The 19,996-nt window shown below is 38.0% G+C and overlaps 1 protein-coding gene across 19 annotated transcripts in view; it reads right to left on the bottom strand.

The window, feature by feature from the left end:
- The window catches only part of RBMS3 (RNA binding motif single stranded interacting protein 3), a gene marked incomplete at its 3' end in the record, with an annotated part of 558,684 nt that overhangs the window by 217,618 nt on the left and 321,070 nt on the right, over positions 1-19,996 (bottom strand). For all 19 annotated transcript variants that reach the window (XM_081160722.1, XM_081160721.1, XM_081160710.1 and 16 more), the window contains one exon: positions 1,534-1,691. In XM_081160722.1, coding sequence (XP_081016848.1) covers positions 1,534-1,691 — 158 coding nt within the window. The remainder of the gene's footprint in view (positions 1-1,533; positions 1,692-19,996) is intronic.

The raw sequence follows: 19,996 nt of genomic DNA, 5'->3' as shown, positions 1-19,996 counted from the left end.
GGTCAATTAATACTTGACAAAAGAGGCAAGAGCATACAATGGAGTAAAGGCAATCTCTTCAATAAGTTGGGAAAATTGGCCAGGAACATGCAAAAAATGAAATTAGACCATCAACTTACAACATACACAAGAATAAACTCAAAAAGGGTAAAAGACTTAAAGGTAAGTTGCAAAATCATAAAAATCTTATAAGAAAACATAGGAAGTAAAATCTCAGACACCTCATGTAGCAGTATTTTCACTGATACATCTCCTAGGACAAGAGAAACAAAGAAAAAAATAAATAAACAAATGGGACTACATCAAACTAAAAAGCTTCTGCACAGCAAAAGAAACCATAAGCAAAATGAAAAGGGAACTCATTGTATGGGAGAACATATTTGCCAAAGATACATCTGATAAGGGGTTAATTTCCAAAATATATAAAGAACTCATATAACTTAACTCCAGGAACAGAAACCATCCAATTAAAAAATGGGCAAAGGACTTGAATAGACACTTCTCCAAAGAGGACATACAGATGGCCAAGAGACATATGAAAAAATGCTGAAACATCACTAATCATCAGAGAGCCGCAAATTAAAACTTCAATTTGCTATTTTTCAAAGTGGGCTAACAGGAGTTGATTTGGATGGTTTCCCAAGTGATGGCAGGGTTCATCATAGGTGAAGACACCTGTCTACACTGGACTGGCTTCCAGATGACACTAGCATCCACCCATTCATCCATGTGAAGTCATCTGGAGACATATACACACACCAACCCATGGAGACACAGCTTTTACTTTTCTTGTTTGGTTGAGCAATTTCTTTTTCCCCGTAGTTTCTTTAGCTTTGTTTTTCATGAAGGCACAGCAGGTAGAACCATTTTAACTCTGTTCCTGGCTGAGACCCTCTTTTATAAACATCCCCTTAAAGTTAAAGTAAGAGCTAGTCTTCCCTTTCGAACAATGAAAAAAGTGCAATCTGCTTTTTTTTTTTTTTTTTTTTCCTGTTGTGTAAAACATCAAAAACACACAGCCAGGGCCTCTTAAATGCAAATGCCCCCTTGACCTCCTCTTACAGTTTTGTGTTCCTTGGGAATTCCCAACAACTCCTGTTTCTCTGTATCTTTCTTCTCTCTTCTGCTGACTGAGAAGTTCTATCACCTCATTCTTTGGAAATCAATGCAAAACCATCTGGATGCTTTGTTCACCACATGGGCTCTTTAGTTTTGGGGGACTGGGCATTTATTATTCCTAGCAGAAATTGGCAGCATCTGATTTTGTTGATCTACAGGCATAGAGAAGACTGGGAACTCAGTATGCATATCATCATGACTCCAGACATGTAAACATTAGATGTGCATATTTTAGAAAGCACAATGTACTTACAATTACATTGGGATTCTTTGGCTTGAAGCAAAGACACAAAGAATAAGTTTGATAAACTACTTCTAAAAAATTCTATTGCTTTGGGACCCAATACGAGAAAGAAATGGAATTAAAAGGAAACAATGAGGAAAGATAGGCAATATACAAAGCAAGTGATTTACCTGGCAAAGCCAACGCCTCTGCTGACGCCGTTAGCATCTCTTAGTATTCTTGTGGAAATGACATGTCCAAAGGGTTTCAGCATATTCTCAAGTTCCTGCTCATCCATAGAGATGGGGAGATTTGAGATGTATAGATTTGTTGGGTCTTGCTCTTGTTGCTAAGGAAAGGAAAGAAACAAATGTAGTAAGTTCTAAATATTGAGATACCTACTGCATAAATGAATAAGCTTTTGATTAAACTGTAATCTAGACTCCACTTCAGCATGGTCTTGAAATTTCTTTCACTAAGGACACTGCTTCTTTTCATTGAATTTCCTTCTTGCCAGAATGTTTCTTATAGAAACAATATCATCAATGAAAACCAACCTTTCTGTCCAGCCTTCCTTAGAAAAAACTAATGAACTTTTATTGCAATTGAACTAAGGTAAATATGTATATTCTTTATTACCACCAACTACTACTTCTACTGTTACCACTCTAATTACCATCACCTCTACCTACTAATGTCACATTTACCGAGTGCTCATAACACTCTCGGCATTGCCTTAAACACTTCATATGCATTACTTCATTCAGTATTCTCAATAGATATGCTTGTTACTATTTTACACATGACAAAATTGATCCCTACCTTGTCCAAGTTACACAGCTTGTAAGTGTCAAAGCCAGGGCTGAAATCTGGGCATGTCGCCAGAGTTCCTGAGCTTCACTCTTCTGCTATCCTGCCTTGCACCAGACCAATGGGAAAAAATATATGGTCCTAGAGCAGCAGCATCAGCCTCAGCCTCAGCATCACTGCAGAACTTGCCAGAAATGCAAATTCCCAGGCCCCACCCAGAACTACTGAATCAGAAACCTGAGGGTGGGCCAAGTAAGCTGTGTTTTGAAAAGCCTTCCAGGTGATTCTGATGACTGCTCAAGTTTGAAAACTGCTGCCCAAGACAGTCCATGAATATGTATATGCAAATGAATTGTGATCCCTATCATATTTTAATCCAGCAGCAATAGTGCTTAAATAAGCTTGCTTAATGGAATGGGAAACCAAACGACAACTGTAGCATTATTTCTATGTGCATGAATGTTCTCTATTTCACGTAAATTAATATATCAAAAGAAAACACAGCCATTAACCTGACATAATTAATTATTAATATAAAAATATATTAGATGTTTCACTGAACCATTATATTTTATCCAAAACAACAACCTTAACTTCAAGAATAAGTGAGATAAAATTGGAAAAAAGAAACCCTGAAGTCTGTAGGAAATGGCATATATAACAGTAAAATACCTTTTGTAAAGACATGGTATCATGTATTGTAGAAAAGTTGACGTTTTAAGCACAATGAATAACCACAATAAGCAAGATTCCAAATATTATTTCAGGTCCAGATAACTTCATTATTTTTAAAATAGCTCTAAATATCCAGATAAGCCATAATATTTTTATTAAGCTTTAAGATGCATAAGATCTATTATTAGGTTCATTTTTTAAAACATAGTTTAGTTTTCAAACGTTTTTTATCACCACGGAAAACAGTAAAAATATACATATGATCAATCAAAAAAAGATAACACAGTTTTAGTATTTAGCATAGTGTAAATGTAGACAATGTACAACTGTAGCCCCCCCTCTCCACACACACACACACACACACACACACACACACACACATCACTAATAAGTGGTATGATCATGGAAAGAAAACAAAGATAATATTATCCTTTCCTAAATGATCATGGTTTTGTTGTTGTTGTTTTCTGGGATGGTGAAAAAAGAAGTGGTGATTCAGATACATAATAACAAACCTTTGCACCTACAGCTTTCAAATTTCACTACCCATCATCTCATTTTAATCTTCCCACTGTTGCTCCAAAGGTAGCTAAGCAAATATCATCATATTCATGGGGTAATGAGGAAATAGACTCATGAAAGATTCATCATCGTGTCCAAGGACAATCAAATAATTAGTGATAGAATTATAATTAGATTTAGTGACCAAGTTTCCTATCTGCTACTCCGTGTACTTTCCACTAGCCCGATGTTTCCCAAGCTTCATTCATTTGCATGTCATTTTAGAAAATTTTGCCAGCCATGTACTATTATGTTATTTACATAAAAGTTCTTTTTAAACTCAACATAGCATTGGGCATTAATAAATTTATTTCGAAACATAACTTTATGTTGGTATCATAACTAAAAAGCCAGTATCACTTGGCATAAATAGGTGACTGTAAAAATAGGGAACAAATGAGTGTTACTAAATCATGTCGGTGATGTTTGTTTGCAGAAGGCTTTGACCCTGGTGGTTGAAGTTCTCTTAGTTACGAACGAGATTTGTGATTAAAAGAGGTGTGAGAAGCACATGAGCAGCAGAGTCGTTTTCCTGAGAAAAATAAGATTTGAGAAAGAAGTAAGAAAAGAACAACTTTCTTATGATGTGATTTCTGGGTCCTACACATGTACATCAACTCAAGTTCCATGGGAGAGAGACACATGTCCCACAGCTTGGGAGTTCCTGGGTTAACCCAGAGCTACAACACGTGGCAATCCCATGAATGGACTGGAATTTGCCCAACATTTGCACTCCTGTGTCCTTGATCAAGCTAAATAATCATAAGCAACCAACCAGAGCTATACTGTACTGTACAGATCTTTTCATTTTCTGTAGGCAGCAGTGCACCAATTTTTCCTGATTAAAATCCATTTCTAAATTCTCCAAGTGTAGAATGCACTGCAGCTTCTCCAAATGGCATGCAATAAACACGCAGAGCTCAGTACATAAGGGATTGCCCAGTAAGCTGTGTTCTGAATCCAAATTCAAACAGCAAGGCCAACTCATTAATTTGTGTTTAGAGAGACAATAAAGCGTTGGGCAGTGACATTCCTTAAGTTGTATTCACAGAAAGAATATGATGTTGGACAGTGTTATTTATTAAGAAATTCAATCCTTTGAAATATAGTATTAGTCTTGAATATATTTGTTGACTTGAGAATAGACTTTAATTTCTGCATAGAATGAACTTTAATACATACACTCATATTTTTACTTTCAATTTTATTTATGCATCAGATGTATGTAAATGGATGCTGACATAAAAGATTCTTTGGCACTATGAACCAAACAGCACTTTCCTCTTAACTTTTCAGAAAAAATTCTCACACGATCATTGCAATCTTAAAGAACTTTTAAAAATATTTTTTAACTTAAATTTTTATGATCATTTAGCTCCAGAATGGACCTAAGAGGGCATTTTATCCAAACTGGTCATTACAGATAGAACAACACAGAAGCGAGAGGAGTGGGTATGACTAGCTCAAGGTTGCCTAGCTAATTAGTAACACATTTGCAATAGAACCCAGGTCCTTTTATACCTGGCCCAATGTTCTTACCAATTCACGGCACTGCCTTTGCTCTTAAAATCCAATGACTAGTAGACAGCATTTTGTGGTTCAAAGGAATATTAGTACAGACAAAAATAAATATCTCTGAAGTCCTTGTTTTAGTCACTTCTGCTCATTCATCAATTAGCTTTAGTTACAGAGCTAAGGGTATGGGGAAAAATCAAAACAATTCCTAGCTTTAGCCAGCATTTCATACAGTGTCACTTAATGAATACTCTGCAGCATATACTAGTTTATAAAAGTATATTACTACAATTCATACATCTATTATGTTTAATTGACACCATTAGTAATTCCCCCATTTTGGTCTTTTTCTACATATCTTCACCTGTATTGGAATTTCTTGACTTATTACTTAGTTTTGTCAAAAGATGGTGAGAATGTTAGAAAGCACCCTCTCCGTTGTTAATGGGACTAGAGACAAGTCACTTCACTAAAGAATATGAAATTTTTTTCCCCCGAATGACCACTTTTCTTGGATTTTCTTTTTGTGTATGTAAACTGCCAAAATAAGATTTATTAGCACTCATTTGCTCTTTAACACTTTAAAACAACTTCAGGTATTTCAAGGTAGCTAAGCAAATGGATACAAAATTGCTGTCCATATCTAGATCAAAGGTTATGCCTGGGCAGTGTTTTTTGGATATGTGTATGGTTATCACATATACATGGTTCTAAGAAAGGTAGTTAATAGATAATTTCAAAACAATCTGGTAACACACATGCTTGACAAAACTACGTTAACTATTCAGGAGGTGGTTAACAGCACTGGAGATTTTAGAGCAATGTTCTCACACTGCCTGGGGTGGACCCATTTTATTTCCAATCTGTCACAGACCAATATCTGTAAAATACAGTAAAAAAGTTAATAAAAAATAAAGTAAAATATCCTGAGGAAGTTTGAAACAACTCTAAAGCAAACATGTGACTATACTTTAAAAGCACATCAAGACTGGCTGGCGTGGCTCAGTGGTTGAGCATAGACCAATGATCCAGGAGATCCCAGTTTGATTCCCGGTCGCCTGCAGGCTCGATCCCCAGTAAGGGGCGTGCTGGAGGCAGCCAATCAGCATCGACTCATCATTGATGTTTCTCTCTCTCTCTCTCTCCCCTCCTCTCTCTGAAATCAATAAAGACATATTTAAAAATAAATAAATAAATAAACAAACAAATAAATAAATAAATAAATAATAAAAACACATGAAGAGGGATATTCATATAGATTGAACATAATAACATTATTATTATAGTGAGTTTTATAGTATTCAATGTGTTTCAGGGTTATTTTATTTCATGTGACCCCTTATAATAACCCTGTGAAGTAGATAGGGTGAGAATTATTATTTCCATTTTACAAATGAGAGAGCTGGTTCTGATATCTTAAGAAGGTTACCAAGGTCACCTGGCTAGTAAATAAATGAATGATAAATGATATTTTTCTGACCCTTGATGTAGTACTCTTTCTACCACACTATACCAGCTCAAGATTGTCTATGGATATTGCTATTCATTGGAATCACTTGTAGAAAGAAAATTCAATAGGGAGACAAAGGAGCAATTGCTTTTTAATTAAACAGTCTATTTTAAATATCGTAGCAATTTAAAAATTATGAATAATAAAAATTAAATGTTTCCTCTCAGCCTGAAAACAGAAGCAGGGAGTCAGAGCCTATTATATCAACAAGCTGAAAAGCATCTGAAGTTTTAGAACTAGTGCAACACTAATTTTGCAAAACGATGTTTTCACCCTCTAGCAGTATTCTCAGCATGTCTGATGCATGGCTGTAGCAGTTACAGCACCTCTAGATGAGACCTGGAAGAAGCCTGCCTGCCATTCTGCCATATTTGCTTCAGTATTATATGTGTGTGTGATAGTTAATTCTCTGTGCCTACTGGACTGGGCCACAGGGTGCCCAGAGAGCTGGTCAAACATCATTCTGGATGTATCTGTGAGGGTGCTTCTAGATAAACTTAACATTTGAATCATTAGACTGAGTAAAGCAGATTGCCCTTCCTAATGTGGGTGGGCCCCATCCAATCAGTTGAAGACCTGAATAGAAATAAGACTGATCCTCCCCTGAGTTAAGAAAGAATTCCTTCTGCCTGGTGGCCTCCAACCTGGACATTAGCTTGTTCCTGCCTTGGAACTCAAACAGGAACACTGAGTCTTCCCAGGTGTTTCAAGCCTGCTGGCCTTGTTCACACTGGAACTATGTCATTGGTTTTACTGGATCTCCAGCGTGCTCACTGCAGATCTTGGGACTTGGTAGCCTCCATAACTATGTGAGCAGATTCCATAGAATAAATACACACACACAGACACAAACATAATATATATAATCTGTGATGGTTCTATTTCTCTGGAGAACCCTAAGTAATACACTGTGTTAATTTTGTCAAATCTGTATCGCTATGAAAAAAAAGACCCAGGCTCAGCTCTGACCTTCACACTGGGACTTCTGCATTCCCTCGACACACAGCCATGGCGATGACCAGGGAAAGAGAGGTGCACAGCCTTCCCCTAAGGTAGGTGCTCCAGAAGCATACATCCAAGGTAAAGCATTAAACAGCAAAGGAAAAAGTAAAGGGCTGACAAGAAGCAGGATTTCATCCCCAAATGGTGCCTAATAAATGTGCTCTCTGCCGCATTTGCTAAGCAGTGAAGGGCGCTGCCCTGTGTTTTCAAGTGCCTTCTCCTTCACTAAAAGAGGGGGTGGTTTCTATTCCCCTAGTTTCGCATGGTGATAGAGTTAGGAGGCTGACTACCAGGTTTTCAATAAGAACCAATAGAAACGATTTTCTTAAAATAAACACCAATAAGAACAATTTCCTTAAGGAACACACATTTTAAAAGAAGCATTTAATTATTTCAAATTTTATGCAAGTACTGCATTGGAAATTAGAGTTCACATCCTTGGGTTCAATCGGAAGGTTTAATTCTGGATAATAAACTCAGCAGAGGCCTGCTTATGGAACCCTGCCGAGCACTCAGGAAAACCTGAACCACTGGTCATCTGTGCTGTTCTTTAAGGCTGGTGTCAGCTCTTACTTTTAGATCAATCGAGCAGCCTCAAGATGAGGTGAACAGTGAGTGACTGAATGAGCCTCTGGAGTCTTTGTGACTAAATTTGCATTACCTGTGGTCCTGGAACAGGTGGCCAGGTTGGATTCCTGGCTTTCCTTGACTTCTCCCTCCACATGCACCTCATGAACTCGAGCTCAGTATCACCAGCTACCAGCCCTGACGTGATGGTGTCCCCTGTGAGAAAATGCTAAATTAACATTTTACAATATTGAGATCTCTCTATAGTTTTATTGTAATATATTACTGTATCACAAATATGTCTGGTCTTGTACTCAGGGTCCCGACAGTCAAAAATGAGAACAGGAAACAAAACTATAGAGAACTACTCAATATTGTAAACAAATCTCACCACATTTTCTCAGAGTCTAATTCACTTCTCTGAAGGGGCTCTCCAGGAATATTTCTTTTATCAGCCTGCTGTGAACTCTGGGATGGAAATTTGTCACATGATTTGTTGATAATGACCATGATCCTCCTTCAAATAACTAGAATTATGAAAATGACATGAATATAACCATAACTTTATTATGTTTCCCTATTAAAATCTTCTGGAAGAATCACCGTAACACATATCAATATAGAACAGATAAAAACAATTTTTGTATTTTCTGTCTAGAATATGAACTTAGAACTTGCTGAGGCTCGCATTCATATTCGGTATACACACAAACGTGTCACTGAGATGTCAAAGATATTAGGGACATAGCGTTCCACTTAAGGCTACCATTTTCATTGTATTCTATGTAAATGATACCCCGCGAGCGCAACACAAATGGTGACCCATGGAATTGTGCAATGGAGCTCATGTGGCAAACACTAGGACCCATGAAATTAGGGTAACCTGACAAAACACAGGACACGCCGTTAAATTTGAATTTCCTACAAAATACAAATAAGTTTTTTAGTATAAGTATGTCTCCAATACTGCATGGGACATATTTATACTAAATAAATATTACTACATAGGATTAACATTATTATCAAGTCACAGGTTATTTGTTGTTAGATAGGATTTATATCATTACCATGTTATGGTGCAATATTAACTTAATATTTATTTTAAGCTTGCTACTTTTAAGCACTATTTCATGCACTATGCTTTAAAGTTATTTAAATTCTTATGGTTTTATTCCTTAAAACAACTCTTGAGGTAGATACAATTAATGTCCTGATTTTACATGTTTGAGAAAGCTATGCAATTACCCAAGGGCATACATCTATTAAGAAATCCAACTAGAATTCAAGTTCCAATCTATTTGAATCAGAAGCTGAGATTTCAAAATAAGTGTAGTATATTTAATGACTGGCTTACAGCTTTTCCTGAGAGGTCAAGGTGAAGGAGCCTCCATCGAATGGATTCATACAGGTGTTCAATGTGTAAACCTACTTGTCAGCACGATTTACCTTCCTAACACTGCAAATCACTTAATCATACTGAGGGAAGGAGTTAGCAAGAGAAGGCCCGAAGTTCAGTCTTACTTACCAGGCTGGGGAAATAATAGAAATAGAAATAATAGAAAGTGAAAAACCACAGCTTTGTGTACAAAATGTTGCTCTTGCATTGCGGTTTTGAATGTACTTCTATTTCTAAGTTGTCCAATGTCAATTTCATAGGAAACTGGCCTGCACACTTCACATGTTATACAGGGAGAGGAAACCGCTCTACGCCAGCACCTAAAAACATTCAACTGTACATTTGAATCCTGTCTGTCTAAGTGAAGGATGGCATATCCTAGGTTTACTTAATCCTAGTCTTTTCAAAGAAAGCCAAAACAGGCTATCATACATGTGGTGGCTTTTATGATCCTTAATATCAGTTTGGAGAAAATGTGTGTGCGTGTGCACACGCGAGTGTATCTCATAATGAAAACCAATTTATCAATGCACGAACGCAGGAGGCAGGTTGGGAGAGGAGCCTTAGTAGGTGCTACTGTCTTGTATCTATTTCTTATATAAACATTGTGACCCTGGCAGAGAAACAGCAAAGAGAAGGTACAACAGCAGGTTAAGGGTGTTCAAATGAGATAAATGAAGTCGCCTTTTAAAAGAGGAACTTCCATCACCATTGTCAGCGTTTATGGGGCACATATATTAATTGTAACTTTCCCAAAACTCATAAGTGGGAAAGAGATAAGTCTTAGTCTTCATGTGTCTCAACAGTGAGCTCAATGATTTTACCAAGACCACATAGAAGGTCAATGGAAAAGGAATGCATACATCTCAGTTTTCCCCTTGGGCTGTCTCTAGGAAACCTCAGTAGGCTAGCATACTTGAAAAACTGGAGGCGCTTAGGGTCACAACACTAATCTGAATCAAAGTCACTTGTTGATTTACATATCTTGAGTCCAGGCACTTTACTAAATGGATCATCCACTTACTTTTGACACCATTGCTATCGACCATTCATTTATTCACTCACTTAACATTTAATGTTCTAGCATGTCAGCCACTGAGCTAAATCCTGAGGATACAAACATAAGCCAATGATTCTTGCCTTCTGTAGACACTTGAGCCTAGTGGATAATTTACAACAAAATTTCAATAAGGAAGAACCATTTCTCCTTAGCCAACACATCAGTATAGTCAAGAACGTAGAAATCTACTTTGTAGATTCTCTTATATAGTCCATCACCTGAAATTCTATTTTCCTCAAAATGGTGATAAGACAATCTAAATTATTTCTAAATGGTGTCCTTAGCTACATAATAAATGTGAAAATTAATTCTTGAAATATAAAAACCCCTGAGATAAGTCTTAAGACAACCAAAAATTTTAGTTTGGGCTGAACTATTTATATATTTTAATGGTAACAAAAGTAATTTTATTCATAAACCTCCATAAAACATGGAGTGGGAATAATCTGTGAACAGACAGTAACATGGTGGCTCTGACATTAACCAGTTAGTTTTTTTACTTTAACTAGTTATTAACATTTCTCAACCCATTTCCTGAACTTTCAAGTGGACATAATAATACTAATAACCTCAGAGTGTTATTGTGAGAATTCCAAGATACAATAAACTAAGAATTTAGTAGAGTGACAGGTACACAGGAGAAGCTCAGTAATTCATTTCTATAATTATTATTATAGAAATAAATCTAAGGCATTTCAAGAGGATCATCACTACATGTAAGTCATGTTTATAAAAAATAATTATTGTTATTTAGAATTTGTCCCATTGAGGCCCTCATAGGTGCAAACTTAGTAGATGCTCTATTAAGTCATGTGGAGGTGTACATATTGAACTGGTGATGAGTCCCTTAAAATGTGGCCACTGTGTCAGCAAGAGAATCTAGGAACACATCACGAAGGTAGGGGAAGAGGATACTGTTCCTATCATTCCTGAGCTAAAAAGATTAATGCTTTATTACTGGGCTCATTAATCAAAGCCATGTGACTTTTTTTTTTTTTTTAAAGGAGCAATTCCACTGTTCAAGTCAATTAGCCCAGCAAAGAAAGCTATTACACCAAAGAAGCTCCAACGTTATTCAGACTTCCCTGGGAGTATTTAGAGTATAAAATAAATGCTATTATTCAGAAGATACCGAATTGCTAAGCTTCTTAAATTCATACAATTGGGAACCCGCAGTACATTAAAATGCTGAAACTCATTAAGAGTCTTTCTTTTCCCCAGCTTTGGAGTCATTGGCATTCTCAGCACAGTGACGAACAATAAAACGTTCCCGGCTTCCAAGGAGAAAGTGACTTGCGCTCCTTCAGCTCCACTTCAATGAATCATTGAAGCAGAACTGGCACCTACCCTTTGAGACAACGGCGCTTCTGCTGGATTACCCTAATACCTGAAAAGAGCTGCAGAATTAGCTAATATGCTACACTAAAGAGCAGAGAAAAGAGCAGCTGGTTTATATCCATCATTTATCTTCACCTCGTTAGAGCTCTATTCAAAACATTGGGGCATAAATATACAAAATGTTAGTAATGATTTTAACCCATAAAATAAAATAAGACTCTGTGAGTCTCTTCTTATATAAGTGAATAGCTAAATACATGAGAAACTCCTTAAGGTAGAATGCAAACTAATCAATGTAGAAGGAAGGTTGGAATTACAAATCACCAATCTGGCGATCATAATAGCAATAATGGGATAAGCAGTCACTGTAGTTGAGTAATGTATAGATCGGTGATTCTAAAACAGGGCAATTTTGTGCATCAAGAGACACCTGGCAATATATGGAAAACATTTTGTTTGTCACACTGTGGTGAGGAGGCTGCTACTGGCATCCCAGAACATACAGGAAAGCTGCCTATAAGGAGGAATATCTATGAAAGGAGGCATCGTCATGCCAAGGTTGAGATACTCTGGGATCAACCCTTTAAAGAAGAAGACATAATATCTAGCATGTATCTATCACCGTATAATGTTATTATATACATTATATAGTTTATAGAAATATATATATGTTAGACTCCCAGTGTTGATTTGGTTATTTTTATTAAAGAGAACTTAAATACGTACAAACATTTAATTATGAGATATAAATGCCTCTGTTTATAGCTTCAATTGCAACTATTAAACCAAATACACTTGAAAATTGCATAAAAGCAAAGTTCCATAACCAATACAATTTAATTAAAACATTGATTTAATACCATGGATGATGTTGTTTTGCCAAATCTGAATTGCTACTTGCAGCGTGAATATGCTGCGGACGGCTGCTGCACCAAAGAGTTTTGAAATTCATAGGGTACATTCTTTTTGCCACATGACATCCTGATCCTCCCACACTTTTATCCATTTGGATGGCCATGAAACCTTCATCTGAGCATAGCGTGCCACGCTAACAGCTTTCATTTGGCTTAAAAGCGTCATTTACTGATTAGGTCTACCTCCTTCTTTCCTCGTTAGGCCCAGACAGGGACAATAAGTCTCCTTGGCACTACGCGATCATAGACATAAATACAGACACAGGCAGTGACATCAGCTAGTCAACCAGATGACCTCAAATATGCTCTCATAAATTTTGTAAGACTGTCATAGAATGGAAAGCCCCAATTTTATAAATTCTCATAGAGAACTCATGAATCCTTTAAAATTATTTTCACAGGCTCCAGCCATTAAAAGATGCCAATAGAATGAAAAAGTGCCAGGGATTTCCATGACCGGTCTGGTTTTAAATTCAGAAGCACTGACATATAAGTTATACATATGTTTATATATGTGGAGATAGTATACATATGTATGTATGTATGTACACAAACACACACACGTGCACACTCTATAGTTCTGGACTAGTGAGTTCATTTCCTTGTCATTTAAAAGAAAGATACTGTTACCGGAGGGTTACTGTGAGGATTAAAGAGACACTTTATAGGTGTTAATATCTATGCCACCTCTTTTTAAATCTTAAACTGCTGTGCCTGCCTACATTTTCTTTTCCGGTAAATGGGAAACAAAATTAAGCACGTGAGGGAATAGGTAACTGCATCAATTTCAGAAGCTCACCTTAAAGAAAGCATTCAATCAACATGCATCTATGTACAGGTTATGGTATTTAATTTACTACCTCTCCTGTGACAACTACCTGTTTAGCATACAGGGAGTCAGAAATCAAGGAAGACAGGTAGGAAGGGCAGAGGGAACAGAAACCACGGCTACCTTCAACTTTTTCTTTCCATCTCCATTTCCTTGTGAGCCTTTAGAAATTGCCAAAGTAAGATTCACAATGGCTAAATATGATAACATTTACACAGAGAAGAGAGGGATGAATTTCAGATCCACTGAAAAGAAAAACACTATGAAACTCATATAATTGAAAACATTTTCCAGGCAGGTGGAAAGTCCCTCAGGAAGGAAAGAGCTTCCTGGCACAAGGTAAAAGGAAAAAGGCCAGTGGGGCTGGGGCACAGTGAGCTAGGAGGGAGTGGCATGAAGTGACATTGGAAAGGCACCCAGGGGCCAGACCGGATGGGGCACCCTAGGCCATGTTGCGCAGACAAGCAGGGACCTGGGACTGTGTTGTCGTGTGCAGTGGGGAAGGCAGGGAACAGTTCAAGTGGGGAGTTGGAGACATGATCTGACTTGTCGAGAAAAGAAATGTTTGTAAGAGAACGAAGAGTTAGGGAAAGGGGTGGACTTCCCGTGAGCCGGGAAGATGTTGCAGCAGATCGGGGAGTGATTATGGAAACAACAGTAGAGATGTTGGTAGTAAAGAGAGGATTAAAAATTCTGTGTTTCAGGTAGGTTGCTTACTTTCTGATGGCTGGGATGTGAGGAATGTGAGAAAGGAGGGTTCAAGGATACTCGCTTTTTATTGTGACAGAAGACATGGAGAACGGAGACATCTAGAATTTGCCTTTGGGTCATTTAAGTTTGATATTAGACATCTAGGTTTGTGGTCTGACCCATTTAGTTTCAGCTAAAAAGAATAGTGGAGGTGCATAAGTGTAAACACTCAGGAACCCTGGCATAGCCTACATCGTTTATAGGCTACCTTGGCTGAACACATTGCTAGAACTAAGCAGACGAGAAGAATATTTTCTTTGCCAGCAAAGGAACACACACATTGGATCATAAAATAATATATTAAGAACCAAGGCACCTGAATGATAACAATGTCCAAGGTTTTCTCAGAGGACACAAAAGACTTGCCCAAGGTCCCAAAGCAATTTTGTAGCCGAAAATTACATTCTCCCAGCATACTGAACTAGGGTTCAAGATGTCTATCCTTACAAAAATTGTCCAGACTCTTATAAAAAATATTCTCACAATGCAAGTTCTCTTCGGATTATTTGGTTGTAGAACCTTGAACTCAAAGCCCGGTTTGGTCCTACCCGAGTACTGCCAAATCAGACCTCTAGTTTGACAAGATCCACAGGTGATTCCTGTGTATGTCAAAGTTTGAGACACGTTGTTTTAGAAGTTAAATCACCCTTCCTATTTGGGAGAGGTATTTAGGCTCCCAAAGTCAAATGAGGAGAAAAACTGGCATTATTCTCACTCAAATGATTTACTAGCCCACTCTAATATTCAGGGAGGAATGGTGCCATTAAAAAACAAAAAGTATGGCCTGGCCAGGCGTGGCTCAGCGGTTGAGCGTCGATCTAGGATCCAGGAGATCGGGGTTCAATTCCAGGTCAGGGCACATGCCCAGGTTGCAGGCTCGATCCCCAGTCAGGGGCAAGCAGGAGGCAGCCGATCAATGACTCTCATCATTGATGTTCTATCTCTCTCTCTCCCCTTCTCCCTTCCTCTCTCTGAAATCAATAAAGGTATATATATATATATATATATATATATATATATATATATATATATATATATATATATTTTAAAAGTATGTGTGCATGTGTTGACTTGAAAATGTATCCAAGATACACTGATGGAGTTTTTAAAAAGCTAGTTGAAGAACAGCATTCAGGATGGGATTATAGATGATGTTTGGTGATCTGAGTGTAACACAGCACATCTCCTTGGCTCATGTGATTACAACACAGCCATGGTCACAGGCACCAGTGCTAAAGCCATGCCAGCAGGTGCACGGGGCTCTCTGCTCTGCCTTTTCCAAAGGCTGCTCAACTGTGCACAGGCACAGACCAAGGAGCAGGAGAATTAACACCCCAGGGCTAACTTCAGCCACAGTACAGAAGTAAGAGAATAAATGTTCCAGCGACCTTGCCTGAGGTGCATCCCACACGGTGCCCCCGAGGTTCCCCAGCAGAACTGAGCTCCAATGGCTCACAGCCCAAACCTGCTTATTAGATCACTGTTTTGGGGCACCTCTCTCAACTCTCTCATTTTCCCCACTTCTATTTTCCAGGATCACTTTCCCAATAAACTATATCCACTCAAATCTTTGTCTCAGAGTCTACTTTGAGAGAAAAGAACACTAATGCTATTTTTCAAGTGTATATAATACAGATATGTGATATGCTTGAATGCACGTATGTACATGAAGAAAGATTGAAAGATGTCATTATATACAAAGATGACAATGTTTGTCTCTGGGACAGATTTACAAGAGATTTTACTTCAAACACTTCTGTATTATTATTATTATTGCTTTACATTTAATGTTACTTTTATAACTTAAAGGGAAAAAATTAAAAACCTCAGGAATGGAGATCTTTTGATCTCTGTATTAAAGACAGGGCAGCAAATGTCAGTTCCTACAAAATTACATAATAAGAACTGTCATTTATGATTGTTCCACTGTGGTTTCCATTTCCCACGAGAATCTGATTGGTAGTGACAATGAGTCCCTTCAAAAACGGTGGCCCTTCATAATTTTGCCCCCCAAGAAATGCGAACTGCCTAAGATAAAAGCTGGAGTCAAGGATCCAGAAAAGCCACAGGCATCATGAAGAGATCTGAGCAGGTCATTACCAACTCACAGTGCAGCTAAATCATTTTTGGCCTCTCCTCCTTCATTTTGAGGTCTGCACTGGAATCACCAAGTCTGAGGCTGACCGCGTGTGAGGTTAGCGAGAGAGCTAGAATTCAAGCCCCACGCTTCTGTGCGGCCCTAAAGGTCAATGGCCTCATCACTTATACATTGAAGAACTGTGCTTTTACAGAAATGTTAAACGATTTCTAAGAATCAGCAATTTAGTACTTCTGATTTTAAAGATACCAACTTATATAGACATGAAAAAAAATGGGAACTCAGAATTCTGTCATAATTTTCATTTACTGCTACTAATTCACAACTCATATTTTAGCAATACTTGGGGGTGGGGAAAGGGACAGAAGAGAAAGAAAAGGACAGGGGAGAGTGTGATTATTACAGGGATAATTAAATAAGCTTCACACAATTTACAGCCTAGGCAAAGATCCTTGAAGCGAGGAGGAAGGGTGTGGCAAAAACAAAACAAAACAAAAACTGTAGTGAAATCAGAAGAGCAGTGTAAACATCAAGGAACAAATAACAGTAGGAACAGTGACTACCTCTTATTGAGCACCTACTATGCGCTGAGCATGGTGCTTTGCATTTCCCCCAATACTTATGTCTAGCCTTCAAGGTAGGCATTATTGTCATCACTGTTTTACAAATAAGAAAATGGAAGCTCCAAGTGGATAAAATACTGACCTAAAGTCACACAGCTGCCAGTCAAGTTTCAAACCCAGGTCAGTGACTCCAGGCTCCAAGCTTTGAAATGGCGCCAGACTACCACCACCAACATAACTCGTGTCACCCCAAATTTCAAAAATATGTTCATTAAATCAAATGTGAGGGCTAAAATTAAAAGAAAAAAATGTAGTATATAGGTAATATATATATGTGATCTCTCTATATGTTCTTGATTATAACTCCTTCACTTATAATTGCCATAAAGGTGATTTACCAAGAAAGAAACAAATCAGAATATACTGACCCAGACTCTATTAACAAAGCTTCGACAAAACAAAATCTACTAGGATATGTGGGGGGAAAATTAGCTAATAAAAAGCAATGGGTAGGTACCTTTTGGCCCGTTACCATCAGGGAGGGTGCTTCAAAGCAAAACTAGGACTAAATAAATACCCTACACAATGAGAAAGTTTAATTTCTATTCCTCCACAGAATGGGGGATCTTGTGGTTATTAAAAACAATTCTTATAAAAAATTTTGATAAAAGAAAATATCAATGTTAAAAAGTTATATGGGGAAAGCAGGAAAAAATCATATTCCACGTACACATTTGCACAGCAAAAAACTAGATGGAAACACATCAACGTTTTAATAATGGTTATCTGTGGGTGTTGGCATCAAGAATACACTTTCCCTTTCCTTCTTTCTTATCTCAAACATTTTAATATAGAAAGGATAAGACTTGCTGCATTACCAAAACAATAAACTTAATATAAATTCAGAGCTTAATTTGCATTTTGTTTGTTTTGAAAACACCATAAAAGAGTCCTTTGCTTTTTAATAGCGCAGCAAGCAAACATTTTGGCTCAGTTATCTCTGCCCAGATATCTTTTTTTTTTAAATAATTAAGTTTTTTGAGAGAGAGAGAGACTGATTTGTTGCCCCACTTATTTATGCATTCGTTGGTTGATTCTTGTATGTGCCCTGACGGGGCACTGAACCAGAAACCTTGGCTTATCAGGATGACGCTCTAACCAACTGAGCTATCCAGAGAGGGCTTTGCCCCGATATCTTAACTCCAGTAGCTATGTGAGTATATCTATAGGATACATCTCTAGAAGTAGAATTACTGTATAAAAGGGAATACCAATTTAATATGTTTAGATATCTCCCCAATTTGTACCAGTATATCTTTGCCAACAATATAAAAGTTCCATTTCTCACACACCTACTATACTAGTGTGACCCGGCTTTGTCATCTTTGCCAACCTACTGGCTGAATTTAGGGGCCATTTATGTCTTCTCTTCTTAGAGTCATTGAAATTCAAATGTTATATTTCAAGATGCTTTTCTTTCCTTTTTCTTTTTTCTTTTTTTGCTTCCTAGGAATGATAAGGCAGAACAAAAGATGACAAAGCATCAAAGGGTAATCAGGCTGGTTGGGGATTTCTGCAGGCCAAGTGAGCACACATGGAAAAAATGTGCGCAAATATGATAAGGCATTTGATGCACTCAATTGAACAATCCCTCTGTCAAGCAATTACAGCGCACCAGCAGGTGGTTCACCCCCAAAGAAACGACTTGTTACTACAGAATTGGCCCGCAGTTTCACCTCTGATCCTCAGACCGTCTCTTTAATTCTCAGTTACCAAGTCTGTGAAATGAAACTAATGATAGAAAAGGCCGCCCAATGGGCAGTGAGGATTTAGGAAGCTGCCCATTTAACATGCAGGCGAATTCTCCAGGGGAAGATAGTGTCCACACAAGTGGGTACCGAAATGTGTGCTTAGTCACATGGTTGGAAAAGACTAAGCACTGACTCCTGGATAGTCACAGCAGGGAGTCTTGTAACTTTAGGCTTTACTGTAGGTAGAAATTTTGGAGACATGGGGGAAGTTAGAGCTGTAAAAAGACCCCGTAGGGCATGCAGAGGGAAGGGCATAGGATTTGGGTTGCTAGGTCTCTCTGAATCTTGCTTTTCTCAGCCATAAATGAAGCTCACCATACCAATATCACAGGGCTGCAGGACAAATTAGGTGAGGCATTTACAAAATACCCAGCACAGTGTTAGGCATATCTGAGTGCCCCTCATCCAGCCCCTGGATGTCACATTGGCTCATTAAAGAAATAAACCTTGCTCGACTGGAGGACATTATCTACAATTCAGAGAGGCAGGGAAATCATCTTCCGGAAAATATTCTTAAAACCAAAGTTTCAAACAAAACCACTAATTGGGTGGAGGTGGGAGGGGTGCACTCAGAGGAATAGATTTATCCTCAAGAAGTTGCTACTCTTCTTTCTTTCCCCTCAAATTTAGAACAGTTCTCTACTATCTATGTGAAGAAACAACACAAGATCCCTTTGTGCTTTGTAACATAGAAGATACCTAACACTACCCAAATAATAAGACACAGGCCTGGGAAGAAAGACTCGCCTCAAGGCCTGTAACGGCTGTTATATTCATTGTGGGCCAAGTTTCAAGAACAGCCCATTCAACGTCGCCCCCATTTCTTTGGAGCTATTATTTGAGTGCATGCGTGTGTGCATGCAGGCATGTGCATGCCTAAATATCTAAACCTACTTTCTACAACCGAACCTACCTACCTGTGAAATGGAAAAACACCACCAACAAAAAAACCTTAAAGTGACTTGCTATCTATACCTGATCTTTGTATTTCTAGGAAGAAGAGAGCTGGTATTTCACTCTCCTCTAACTCTTGTGCTCCCTACCCTACATGAAGTTCCTACCAGGTTATTTTATCAAATCTCATGAGTTTAAATTCCATCTATAAGTTACGTGTCCAATCCTATTCTTTCCTTTTATCTGCAGACTCATATACCCAACTGTCTACTCAACATTTGCACTTGGATGACTGTCCCCAACCCCAACTTCCTTCTTCCCAGACCTCTCTGTCTTATAAATGGTAACTCTTCAGTGGCTC

This window comes from Miniopterus schreibersii (genome assembly GCF_964146895.1).
Source record: "Miniopterus schreibersii genome assembly, chromosome: 15".
Taxonomy (NCBI): domain Eukaryota; kingdom Metazoa; phylum Chordata; class Mammalia; order Chiroptera; family Miniopteridae; genus Miniopterus; species Miniopterus schreibersii.
The sequence above is the reverse complement of the archived record's forward strand: the minus strand, read 5'-3'. Positions and strand labels throughout refer to the sequence as shown.